Source organism: Bison bison, unplaced genomic scaffold, assembly GCF_000754665.1.
Source record: "Bison bison bison isolate TAMUID 2011002044 unplaced genomic scaffold, Bison_UMD1.0 scf7180017864304, whole genome shotgun sequence".
Taxonomy (NCBI): Eukaryota; Metazoa; Chordata; class Mammalia; order Artiodactyla; family Bovidae; genus Bison; species Bison bison.
The window spans coordinates 14,124,717-14,137,254 of record NW_011494876.1 but is presented as its reverse complement, the minus strand read 5'-3'; the positions used below and the strand labels follow the sequence as shown (position 1 = coordinate 14,137,254).

General features: G+C 54.7%; 1 protein-coding gene across 9 annotated transcripts in view; it reads right to left on the bottom strand.

Moving 5' to 3' along the window:
• POC1A (POC1 centriolar protein A) overlaps nt 1–12,538 on the bottom strand; it is a 101,148-nt gene that overhangs the window by 55,379 nt on the left and 33,231 nt on the right. For 5 of the 9 annotated variants that reach the window (XM_010851756.1, XM_010851754.1, XM_010851753.1 and 2 more), the window contains exons 2-6: nt 10,892–10,976; nt 9,758–9,929; nt 9,196–9,375; nt 7,703–7,810; nt 6,621–6,736 (exon numbers count right to left, since the gene is read on the bottom strand). In XM_010851756.1, the coding sequence (XP_010850058.1) occupies nt 6,621–6,736; nt 7,703–7,810; nt 9,196–9,375; nt 9,758–9,918 (565 nt within the window). In that variant the 5' untranslated portion in view covers nt 9,919–9,929; nt 10,892–10,976. Of the gene's footprint in view, nt 1–6,620; nt 6,737–7,702; nt 7,811–9,195; nt 9,376–9,757; nt 9,930–10,891; nt 11,048–12,538 lie in introns of all 9 variants that reach the window. The other 4 variants (XM_010851757.1, XM_010851758.1, XM_010851755.1 and 1 more) reach the window with 3 other exon arrangements.

The window sequence follows — 12,538 nt, the reverse complement described above, 5'->3', positions numbered from 1 at the left end:
CACCCCCACCACGAACTAGTCTCCACAGAGCCGACAGAGGTGCACGGAGCCCCTCAAACTCCAGTCTGGCCAACATGCAGACGCCGGGGACTGTGGATTCACGGTCCTGGCACACTTAGGGGAGACAGCCAGGACTTTACGTAACACGATATTCAGGTCTGAACACTCTCGGCACCAGGAACTCCCAAGAGATGGCCTGGAGTGGGGCTGCCGGGATCCCCAGAGTCAGCTCCTGGAGCCACAGCCCAGAGCCCCCACAGCCCAACACACTCCTATACCAGGGCCAAGGGAAAGGGGGCAGCACCCTCAGTGCTTACCAAAAACAGGGGCATAGAGAGCAGAGAAAAAAAGTCACAGCAACCCCAGCTGAACTGAACAGGCACCAGCCGCACACAGCAACAGAAAGAACATAAATAGCGCAGAGTGTGACCAAGACTCCCCACGTGTGGGGGGAGCACCCACGTGTGCAGACCCAGAAGCAGCATGGACTGAAGCTCCTGACACAAAGCAGGATTCTCTCTGAGGAGCACAGGAATAGGGGGGCCTCTAATTCATCTACATACTTCCAGAATATATTTTTTCAGCATTAGACTATAGTTACTATGATAACACAATTGAGTGGATGTTTAAAAAGTAAATCCTTCCTTCACCCTGAGTGTCAAGTCTGGGGAGCAGGAGACAGGGTCCTGCAGGCTCTTCAGGCTGTGTGTCTCTAGGCTTCGAGCCTGCTCCTGAGGGGCTGTGCCCGCCAGAAGGCAGCTTCACACTCGTGGTGAAGTTGGGGTTGGGGGTTGGGGAGTGGGGTCGAGGGAGGCAAACACAGCAAGATCCCCTGCGCCCTCAGCCCCACAGCAGACAGCGTGGAGAGTCAGCTGCGCACCGCGCCACCCCCCCCAACCTCACCACTCCCCCATCTCCTCTTGGGCCTCCTCAAAATGCTGCTCCTGGCACTTCTGCCTCCCTGAGCCTGGAGAAGGGCACACTATTCTTGTTTCTGCAGCCCCTGGCAGCCTGCGCTGGCATGAGTGCCACCCCCGCCCCAACCTGAGACAAAGTTGGGAGAGCCAGCAGCAGGATCGAGCAGGGAAGCAAGCTCAGGGAGCACAGGGCTTGTCCAGCACCAGCCAGGGGCAGGGCGTGGCTACCACGCCAGGGCCTCCCACCTGGTCAAGCCCACCCAAGGGAGGGAACTACCCCTCCTCCCTGAGGAAGGGTGCCCAAAGCCTGGCTCCACGATAAATGACAGGAGTAGCAAAGGCCTCTTGGCTGGGGTAGAAATACCTGGAACCGTTGACTCCAGAAGAGGGCTCAGCCCGGCAAGCCAGGCTTTTGGAGATGTGCCAGACCCCACAACCAACTGCCTTTCCCCACTCGCTCAGCTGCCTCATCCCCTAACCCTGTCAGCCTGGGGCAGCTTCTCTAGCTCTGCAGAGGGTGGGACTGTGCCAGGGAGGCCTCATAAGAATTAGCCCTGGATGACAGTCCCCCTGGACGATGGAGGCCCAGCTGCCCCACGAAGGGGTGAGCCTCCTGTCACAAAACCTGAGCAGTGATGGCCCACAAACAATCCACTTTTCACCAAGCCTGAAGCTGCAGGCCCTCTGCCTGGCTCCATGGCAGACATGAGTGACGGCTGATGGGAGGCTGCCAACCGGGCACAGCTGTGTGCTACACCCCACCCCCACCGCTACCCCAGAGAAGGGATGCCAACTCAGGGTCAGAGATGTACCAGCTCAAGGTCCTACAAGTCACCAGGGTGCCAGGGAGGGGGCCTGAGGTCACTGCAGACCCTGCCCCCAGTAGTGGAACAGGTCACAGCTGCGGCTTAAGGAGACATCTGGGTATTCCCAACCTGCCTGCACAGCTCTTCCTGCTGAATCCTCAGCAAACCTGCCCCCCTGCCCAATGGGCTCCAAACTGGCCAAGGGACCCAGGTGCCCAAGCAGCAGGTCCCTTCCAGGACAGGCCACACCAGTGCCGAGCCGCACCACATTCCCCACCCCACCACAAAGAGCTTGGTACCAACCACCCAGGGTGGCTCTCACAACACAATTGGCATCACAGGTGACACAGAGGCTGTGGGCTTACAAGAGCTGTGGGCTCACACGATGAAGGTGCTCTGACAGCAGCAAAGGACGCTCCAAACACTGCTCTGCAGGAATGCTGTGTGAACGCTGGCTCAGGGAAGGCGGGGGAGAGGCAGCGTGTTGGCCAGATCAGGTGGGACAGTACCTGGCCTCATGATCAACCCTTTCAGTCTCCAAAACCCAAAAAGGGTGCAGACCTGCCCTGCTGGCTACACAGCAGCTTTAAAACCTTCCTTGACCATGTCTGGGGTAGGGCGGGGCATCCAGGGGGTTGCTAAGGACCAATGTACAGAGAAGCTGGGACTCTGAGCTCTAACTGGAACTTCTGGAGAGAGCCATGTCCTCTCAGAGGCCTTGGGCAAATAAATGACTGGAATCAACACAGTGTGAGGAACCCGCAGCTTCTTCGCTGCATGACCCAGGCAAGCCTCAAACATCCCATCTGTGAAATGGGGAGCAGCCCTGCCCTGCTGACCACCCAGGCCTGTCCCTGGATATCGAACACACACGTGCCTGGAAAGCACAAGGCACATGAAGGGATCTGGGACAAGGCTGCTCAGATGTCTGAACAGTCTTAGTGTGGGCTCCGAGCATATGGCACCTAAGCCATCTCCGTGGGGACTGGCACTCTTGGGGCTCCAGCGCCCCACCAACTCCTTGCTGAATTGGGAAATCAGAACTGCTCCCTGCAGTGACAGGCCAGAGCAAGACACTCCTCGCCTGAGACAAAGGGTGCCAGCCACCTGCTGTTGCCCAAAGTGATTCTAACACGCCAACAGGGGACGGGAAGTACCCTCCACAGAGCAGGATTTTGGTGGGTGGCCACAGGCGGCCTGGACTCGCTGGCCACACACTGCAGTATCACGAACCAATTTCTCAGAAAAGCACAACAGCCTTATGCACTCAAACCCCAATCAGGGGAGACACTGGACGCCACTGGCCTTAAAAACTTTCCCTGGGGGTCTTAAGGGGTCAGAAAACAACTTCGGGGCCTGCTGCCAAGGGACTGGGAGCCCTTCTTGGGGATTCAGCCTCCCAGGGATCCCCCTGCCTCTTGTGGTGGGGAGACAACTGCTACTCAGGAGCTGGAAACATCTCTCAGGTCGAAGATGCTGCCACAGCACTCCCTAGGGGAGCGGCTGGACCTGAGCAGACCTGACCAGGTCCCTGCCAGTAAAGAGGGTGAGGGGTGGACCCCCAACCAGTGAGCTCAGGTCCGTGAGGTTTCCTTGAGCCCTGGAGGCTGAGCCCAGAGGGAATCCAGCTATTTGTGGGGTGCTCCAGGCCCCCGAAGTCTCTGGTCCCTAAGCGGGGGTGGTGCTTAGGAATCGAATGCTTCAGGCTTGCTGAGTGGCTGTCATGAGAGGAAAGGACAGCTGTACTAACAGACTGAAATTCCTCTGCGGAGCCCGTCAGCCTCATGCACCTCAGGCCCCCTCAGCACTCGACCTCTGATGCCACCTGAGTCCACCCACCGCCCCCCAGCCCTGCCAATCATGGACCTCCCACTCCCACCCGCTGCCAAGCCTGCTCCCTCAAGAACCCGAGGCACCTCTCCCCAGCACCCTCCACTCTTCTCCACTGTTGTGGGTCACCACACCCTGACCACCCTCTTCAGGATACCCCACTTTCCTCCACTCCCCCAGCTCCGCTCTCCTCAGCCCTCCACTTCGAGGAGACCAGGCTCCCAGCCGTCCCTCTGGATGCCTTGTGGATCTTTTTCTTCCATGGCCCCTCAAGCTCAGGGATGCAGGACGTGTCCTCAGCCCTTCTCACACCCCAGATCCGGGCTCAGCTGGCCCCTCCACCCCACAGCATCAGCTTTGCCTAGATCCAGTCTCCAGAACCTATCCTCTGGGCCTGAGCCCTGCCTCACTCTCATGTCTAGCCTTCACCCAACATCGGGCATGGACAGCCCGCCCACCAGGCACATGGCTTCCTACTCAAGCAGGCTCTCAGCACGCTATCCTCGCAGATGCCTGTCACCTCTTCACCCCATCCCAGCACGTCCAGCCAGGACATGGGCTACAGCATGGCATTCCAGGCCCTCCCCTGCGGGTACCTGTTGCTGTACCTCGTCCACACCAGGCACCCGACCCATCAGAGGTGTGCCTGGACTCTCCCAGGGTCACCTGGAGATTTTCCCCATCAGTATGAAGATTTATGTGGTAAAACCACATATCCAGTACTAGACTGTAATCCTCATTTGGATTCTCCCATCAGATCCTCACAAATCCCATCAGGCAGGCTACCACCACCTCTGCACAGACAGGAAGCAGAGTCCAGGCACTCCTCTGCCTCATCACCTCCCTGCCCATCTCTCCCTGTCCAAGGCCCCCTGACCTCACACTCAGAGACAGCATTCCCGCCCAGCACCACTTTGCTCCTCCTACCTGCCCCCATCAGTGTGCTGGTATACCCAGTTTGCAACTTGGGCCTGGCCCAAAGCAGGAGAAAGGCCTCTAAGGCTGAAGGAGAGGAGAGGCGTGGTCTCCAAGGAGAGGGCAGACCCCGCTGGGGCTCTGATCTAGAAGCCGCTGTCTGAAACAGCCATCAGTGACAAACTCCAGGGTTTCCTGTTGAAGCAAGAATCATTCTTGTGGCTGGCCCCTGCCACCTGGTGGTGGTGTGCAGTACTGCAGGCCTGGGCCAGCCAGGCCAGCCTTGCGAGGAAACCAGACCTCAGGACTCCAGGACAGACTCAGCAGCAGCAGCATCACCATCACTGTCACCAACACTGCACCAACGCAACATAGAGAGGCACTCTCTAAGCTCCTGTCATGGATCAACTCATTACACCAACACCACCTATGAAACACGTCTCATCATCGTCCCAGGGGTACACAGGAGTCAAGTAACCTGCCCAAACTCACCCAGCTATCTCCATCATGTGCTTTTCAAGACCAGGACCCATTCTCCCTTCTTGGAAGGTCTGTTCCTTTAGTCACCCCAAGAAAATGCCAGCCTCAAACATCTAAGACTCGGAACAGCTTGTTGGGGGTGCAAGGAGAGAACTCTGAACCCCACACCCCATAACTTTGTACAGATATGTCCTTCTCCACTTACTCCTTGGAAGGAAAGTTATGACCAACCTAGACAGCATATTAAAAAGCAGAGACATTACTTTGTCAACAAAGGTCTGTCTAGTCAAGGCTACGGTTTTTCCAGTGGTCATGTATGGATGTGAGAGTTGGACTATAAAGAAAGCTGAGCACCAAAGAATTGATGCTTTTGAACTGTGGTATTGGAGAAGACTCTTGAGAGTCCCTTGGACTGCAAGGAGATCCAACCAGTCCATCCTAAAGGAGCTCAGTCCTGGGTGTTCATTGTAAGGACTGATGCTGAAGCTGAAACTCCAATACTTTGGCCACCTGATGGGAAGAACTGACTCATTTGAAAAGACCCTGTTGCTGGGAAAGATTGAGGGCAGGAGGAGAAGTGGACGACAGAGGATGAGATGGCTGGATGGCATCACCTACTCAATGGACATGAGTTTGGGTAAACTCTGGGAGTCGGTGATGGACAGGGAGGCCTGGCGTGCTGCAGTTCAAGGAGTTGCAAAGATCGGACACGACTGAGCGACTGAACTGAACTGTCCTTCCCATTTTCGGGTGTGAATTTTGTAAGTAAGCCCATGAACTTGAAACTTAGTCCCAAATTCACAACCACAGTTCTTCAAACTACTCCAGCTCTGACTCCCCCTGGTTTCGCCCCAAACCCCCAGGTCTGTCTACCCATTCAGCCTCCAGCAGAACTCTCAACGCCTCCTGTGGTATCTCACCAGCTCCCTTTCTGGGTCCATATCCCCACAACTGTGGTGAATCACAGTTCTGCCCAGTCACACCTGCCCTGAGGCCAGTTCCATACCCTAGTAGCTTCAGATATTTCATCTTGAGCTCACACAAGTCTGACCCCACCCCCATCTCCCTCCTGGAGCCTGACAGCAGCCCATATTGACAGCCCGCCACCCTGCCTTCCAAGGGCTACAATTAAATTAGGAGACACAGCACCAGGGCTGTGTTTGCCAGCCTGGCCCCTAACAAATGGACCCTCCAAACAGCTCCTGGCTCCACATTTGTGGAGAACACCATGGAACCAGAGGTGGCCAAGGTCCCACCAACACAGACCTCTTTTGACAAACCTCTCCCCTTCATCACCTCCAGGGCTATCAGCTTGGCCCCAGAGCACAGAGCGTCCATTACAGGGGGAGGCAGGTGGCATGTGCAGCCCCTGAGAAGTGCCCCTCACGAGGTGCCCTGACCAGAGCCCCCATTTGGCCCGCAGTGTGCGTGAGGCTCTGCCACTTCACAAATGGCCACCAGAGGGCTGGTGGATGCCAGGTGGCAACCCCTTCCATCCCCTAGCCAAGTTTCCAGACAGCCACGCCATAGACGACCCACCCCTGGAGATCCCAACAGACCCAGGACTCCCCACAGCTAGCCAGGGCTGTCCTCAGGCCCAGTTCAGCCCTGCAGCCATGAGCTGGACACCTGGCACAGCACAGTCCTGCATCAGCCCCTCGGGGACACTCACACTGATAGTGCTGTAAGAGCCGGTGAGTCCGCACGTCCCACACCTTCACCGTGTTGTCCATGCCGGCAGCAGCGATGCACGTGCCACTGGGGTGGAAGTCCACGTAGGTGACAAAGCTGGAAAGAGGGGGCCACCGAGTGCTGTAGGAGGCCTGACTCAGACCCCAGAACGCCCAGCGCCTCCCCGTGCCCACACATCTGCTCATGCTGCTCCCCTCGGCGCAGAACACCTCCCTGCTGCCCTGTGTCTTTAGCGGGCGGCCAAGGGAAGGCAAGAAGGAGAGGGCGAGGAAAGAGCTAGGAGTGACCTGGGGGGGACACTTCCAGAAGCAAGTCCCAGCACAAACCTCTAAATTCGAGCAGAGACACTGCTCTTCAGACCAACGGTCAGCCAGCTGCACGCAGGCTTTCAGTCAGAGCCGGCGCCCCGACCTGAGCCAGAGGCAGGGCAGACCCTGACAACCGAGGCCCAGACAAGAGGGGCCAGCAGGTTCCAGATCATCTGCTCACCTATTCCTAGGAGACAAGCCAAGGGCCCTTGATAGACTCATATGAGACACTCAGGATGGTACTGTGGCCTCAGGAGGGGCCCTGACATGGGGGTCTCAGCCTACTGGGGGCAAAAGCTGGGGTTCATTCAGGGACCCAGATCAGGTGAGGCCCTGCTCAAACACAGGCTCCTCCCTCTCAATGATGCAACACAATACGAACAGGCACCATCTGCTACAAGAACTGATTAGCCTTTCATTTATCAAGTCGTCACCAAGGAGAACATACTAACATCCTTTTAGGGGTTTGGGTTCAACTTCTTCAGACACACATGTCACAATTCTGAGAACTAGAAAATGAAGGAAAAAGAGAGCCCCAAGAGTTTCATGCCTTGAGGTTAAGCCTCTTATTGTTCGTGGGATGAGGCAGAACCTTTCACACACACACACACAAACAGATGCAGAGCCAGGGAGCAGCAGAGACATGGCTGAGGGACCCCAATGCCACCACCGGAGGCCCCTACAGCCTTTTTATGCCCTAGTCTGTGCTGTTCTCGAGGGCCTACAGGTGGGGGGAGAGGATCTAGGAACTTACCCGCCATGCTCACAGTATGAGTGGACACACTCCCGGCTGGTCTTGTCCCACAGTTTGACAGTTTTGTCATCACTGGCGGATACGATGAGCCGCCCATCCGGGGAGAACCTGAACCGGCGGGGACAGGAGTTACAACACCAATCAACAGACATCACAGGTGCCACACATCGCCTTCCAGTCACTCTTCTTGAGCTGCCCAGCACAGGAATGTGCTGGGGCCACACACCCTGCTCTGACCCTGAGTGATCCTGGGCAAATGCTCTTCTCTCTGCAAGATGGACCAGAAGGGTGCCCACCTTCTGGTGAGCAGGTAAGAAGTATGGTCACACACAAGGCCCCTGACACTGCACATGGCAATATGCATGCTGACTCTGGTGTTGTAGCAACAAAGTGGCCCAAAGCTCACTATGGACATCGTTATCCTGTCCCCAGACGCCCTGAGTCCATATGTGACTCAGAATGGGTGAGCAAGACCAGATGCCAACTAAAAAAGATGGAGGTTCTGGAGACCTACCACCAAAGGCCTGGTGTGAGTTCAACACTCATTTGCTGGCTGGGCTGCTCTCACTCTCAGAAGCCCAATAGTGAGGACCTCTCACAACAGCCAGGGACCTCCCAGGACAGAGAACCGAGTGCTCTAGAGGACAAGTAACTTCCTGGGGTCTCCAGAAGAGCACAGCTCAACAGTCCCCAACCTCTGACTCCCATGGTTTCCTGGTGTCCCCAGACACCCTCAACCTCTTCCCCTGAAGCACACAGATTTGACACATGAGATCTGTTGAAATAAATAGAATAAACTAGAAGTAGGCATAGCTGTGTCTGCAGCTTTTAGGCCTTGAAAAGTACTTTCATTACCTGGCCCCACCCCCACAGCACTGGCCCCACACCAGAAGGAAAATCAGCTTCCAGATCAACCTCATCAGAAGCCTGGGGCCCCATCAGGCTTCTGGAACAAAACCCGCCTCTGAGGAGCAGAGCATCTAAGAGATAAGGAGGCAAGCCTCAGTGCCAGGGGCCCAGCTTCTAAGCTCAGCTCCGCCACTTAATCCCTGTGTCAAAGGGCAAGATATTGCATTGTTCTGAGCCTCAGGTTCCTCATCTGCAAAATGGCAACAATGCCACCAACTTGCAAGACTGCCATGAGGAGTTAGAAGAAAATGTCTAGGGGTGGTATGATGTTATCTTGTTGTTGTTGTTATTGCTAATAAGTGGCCCCTGATAACCCACTTTGGGCACGTCAGCACAGATGTCAGGGGTCAACTGTGGCCAGCAACTGGCTAACTTACCCCTCATGCATTAGCTCAGCGAAGCTTTGATAGCTTACAATGTGAGAACTACTAATGTTCTTATTCACAGATAAGGAAGCTGAGGCTCGGGAAAAGTAAAGAGTGGCTAAGTAACTTGTTCAAGGTCAGGATGCAGACACCTGGCATCTTTTCTGTACCCCCAACCCCTGGGGTCTCTCCGACAATCTCAGGTAGGACTACACTCACTTGGCACAGCGGACCCAGTTGATATGCTGGCTCAGGGAGAACAGGAATTTCTGGCGATGAGTGGACCACACCTTGACTGTCTTGTCGTCAGAGGCTGTCACTAAGGACTGGCCATCACTGCAGAAATGGACGCTCCTCACTGTGGCCGTGTGTGCACGAAACACAGTTGACTCACCTTTGCTGCAAGGATGGGTATCCAGAGTCAGGAAATCCATAAACCCGTAACAGCAACATAAGGGCACATCGAAGCTCTCCCCACTCCTCAGGACCCTCCCCAAATCAATCCAGGCCTGAGTGCCCCAGTCCCCAAAAAGGGAAGCAAGAGCCTCCCCGCCAGGAGCAGGACCCCCGCCCACCTCACCCACGTGCACGCAGCATCAGGTGGGATCCTCCCAGGAAGGCTGAGGTCAGCCCAGAGTCTCCCTGCTGACCCTGAAGGGAGGGCCCCGACTGAAGCCCAGCTTCTAATGGCACCCCCTCAGAAGTTAGGCAGAGGTCCTACTGTGACCAGTCCAGCACCAGGGCCAAGACTCAGACAAGCCCGTTCATGTCTTTAACTCACACGTTGGGTACCCATATGCGGACAGTCTTGTCGCGGGAGCCAGAAGCAAGCAGGTGTCCCGAAGGGGAAAAGTTCACACAAGTTATGGCGTCCTTGTGGCCGGCAAATCGGTAGGCACGGGTCTGGGGCTTCATGTGCCACACCATAAGGCACGAGTCCATGGAGCCACTGGCTGAGGAGAGAGCGGACACGTGACCCTCAGCTCGAGCAGGCTGGAGCCTCTGCCAGGAGCTGGGGCAGGGTGGGCAGCAGGGAAACTCAGCTTCACAGCCAGCTCCATCTTCTCCATCTTCAGTCACACCTCCAGTGACTGCTGAGCGGGGGTTTGGAGAGCCTGTGGCCTGTTGACTCTCTAGGCAGCAGGTCCACACAGGAACCGGCCAAGGATATGCCCATCAGCTAGCCCTGCAAAGGACCCAGGTCTCCCCAGAGACACACTCTGAGGCTCTAGAGAGCAAGTCCTCCTAAAACTGGAGAGCCAGCTCAACCCAGTGGGCTTATTACCGTTAAGAGGATCCATCAGAAGGGCCCCAAAACAGACCCCAAATGACTTTGGTTTCCTTTTAACTTCACTGTATCATGAAACCAGCAGTTTCTGGCAGGGGACCTTGACGATGGGATGAAGGGGGAAGCTCATCCATAGAAACAAGAAAGCTGCAGCCATGTATGAACCCTCAAGTGGCCAAGAAGGGGGCACTCAGCTGTAGCATAAGGGCAGTGGGGGGGAAGGGCATACACGGCTCTGCTCCACAGCCTTCTCACTGGTGGCATCTTCAACAAGAAGGCGTGCCCATGGCACTGTGGACAGCAGAATCAGTAAAGGCCCAGGGAAATGCCACCGTTTAGGCTCATTCTGAGGCCAGACCTCAGAGGTAGACAGGGTATGGAGGGAAAAGCCCAGAACTAGGTCCTACTCTCAAAGGCTGTATGATCTTGGCAAGGTCCCCAACCTCTCTAAGCCTCACACTCCACGTGCAGAATGGAACTCAGAAAGCCTAGTGCCCAGGGCGCTGGCTGCTGAAGCAGCCTGCAGGTCTAGAGAAAGCACCTGAGTTCTCACTGTGCCCTGCGCCCCCCATGCCACACCTCCCAGGCAGAAACTCGACATTCTCAGTCCAAGATGCCTCCTCTTACCCAGCTGCTTTGTGTTGAGACTGAAGTCCACAGAGGTGACTGCATCTCGATGGCCCTTAAAATGCCTCTCCAGCGAGGGGTCCTCCTGAGGGAGAGCCAGGGTCAAATGCGTGAAGCCTGGATGAGGAAGGGGCTTCCCTAGGTCCAAGACACTTCCTAGAACAACCAGGAGGGTTTTAAAATGCTCAAGGTATGACCCTTTATATAGGAAAATTCCAAGGAATCACTAAAAAACTATTATAATAAACAAGTTCAGCAAAGTTACAGGATACAAAATAGACAAAAATCAAGTATATCAACAATGAACACTGTGAAGAATAGAAGTATGAAAACAATTTCATTTATGATACATAAAGAAAAAACTTAGGAATAACTTAACAAAAGATGTGCAAAACACAGTGAGAACTAAAAGAAAAAATCACTGAAAAAAGTAGAAGGAGACCAGTTAAGATAAGAGGCTCCAGTTCAAGACGGAATAAAAGTATGTGTGCTCATCTCCTCCTGCAGGAACACCAAAATCACAACTAGCTGTTGAACAGTCATCGACAGGAGGATGCTGGAACCTACCAGAAAAGATATCCCACGTTCAGAGACAAAGAAGCCAAGGCGAGACAGGAGGAGGGGCACAATCACGATAAAATCAAATCCCGTACTCTTTGGGTGTGTGACACATAAACTGGAAAAGAGTAATACCAAAGAAGCTCTCCCACTGTTGTGAAGGCTCTGAACCCCACATCAGGCTTCCCACCTGGGGATCCCACAAAGGGACTGGAAATCCCCAAGGAATCTGACCTTGAAGGCCAGTGGGATTTGACTACAAGACTTCCACAGGACTGGGGCAAACAGGGACTCCAGTCTTGCAGATCACAAACAAAACAAAATAAAACCCAGACTCAGAGAAAAGGAGCAATGACCCCACAGGAGACTGAACCAAAACCACCTGCTAGTGTTGGAGGGCCTCCTGTGGAAGTGGATCAGCAGGAGCTCACCACAGGCACGGGCACTGGAAGCGGCAGTCTGGGAAGGTTCCCCTTGGGGTGAAGCCTCTTGGAGGTCTCTATTAACTTGATTATAGACCCCTCGGCTGGGTCCCCTCAGGCCAAACAACAGGGAAGGAGCACAACCCCACCCATCAGCAGATAGTAGGATTACAAAGCTTTACTGAGCAAGGTCCTGCCCACCAGAGCAAGACCCAGTTTTTCCCATCACCAGTCACTCCCATCAGGAAGCTTACACAAGCCTCTTAGCCTCCACCATTAGAGGGCAGACAGAAGCAAGAAGAAGCACAATCCCACAGTAACTAAAACAAAACCCACATTACAGAAAGTTAATCTCGATGAAAAAGCAGAAAGGTATGTCCCAGGTGGGGAACAGATGGGGAAACAGTGGAAACAGTGTCAGACTTAATTTTTTGGGGCTCCAAAATCACTGCAGATGGTGACTGCAGCCATGAAATTAAAAGACGCTTACTCCTTAGAAGGAAAGTTATGACCAACCTAGATAGCATATTCAAAAGCAGAGATATTACTTTGCCAACAAAGGTCCGGCTAGTCAAGGCTATGGTTTTTCCTGTGGTCATATATGGATGTGAGAGTTGGACTGTGGAGAAGGCTGAGCGCCAAAGAATTGATGCTTTTGAACTGTGAT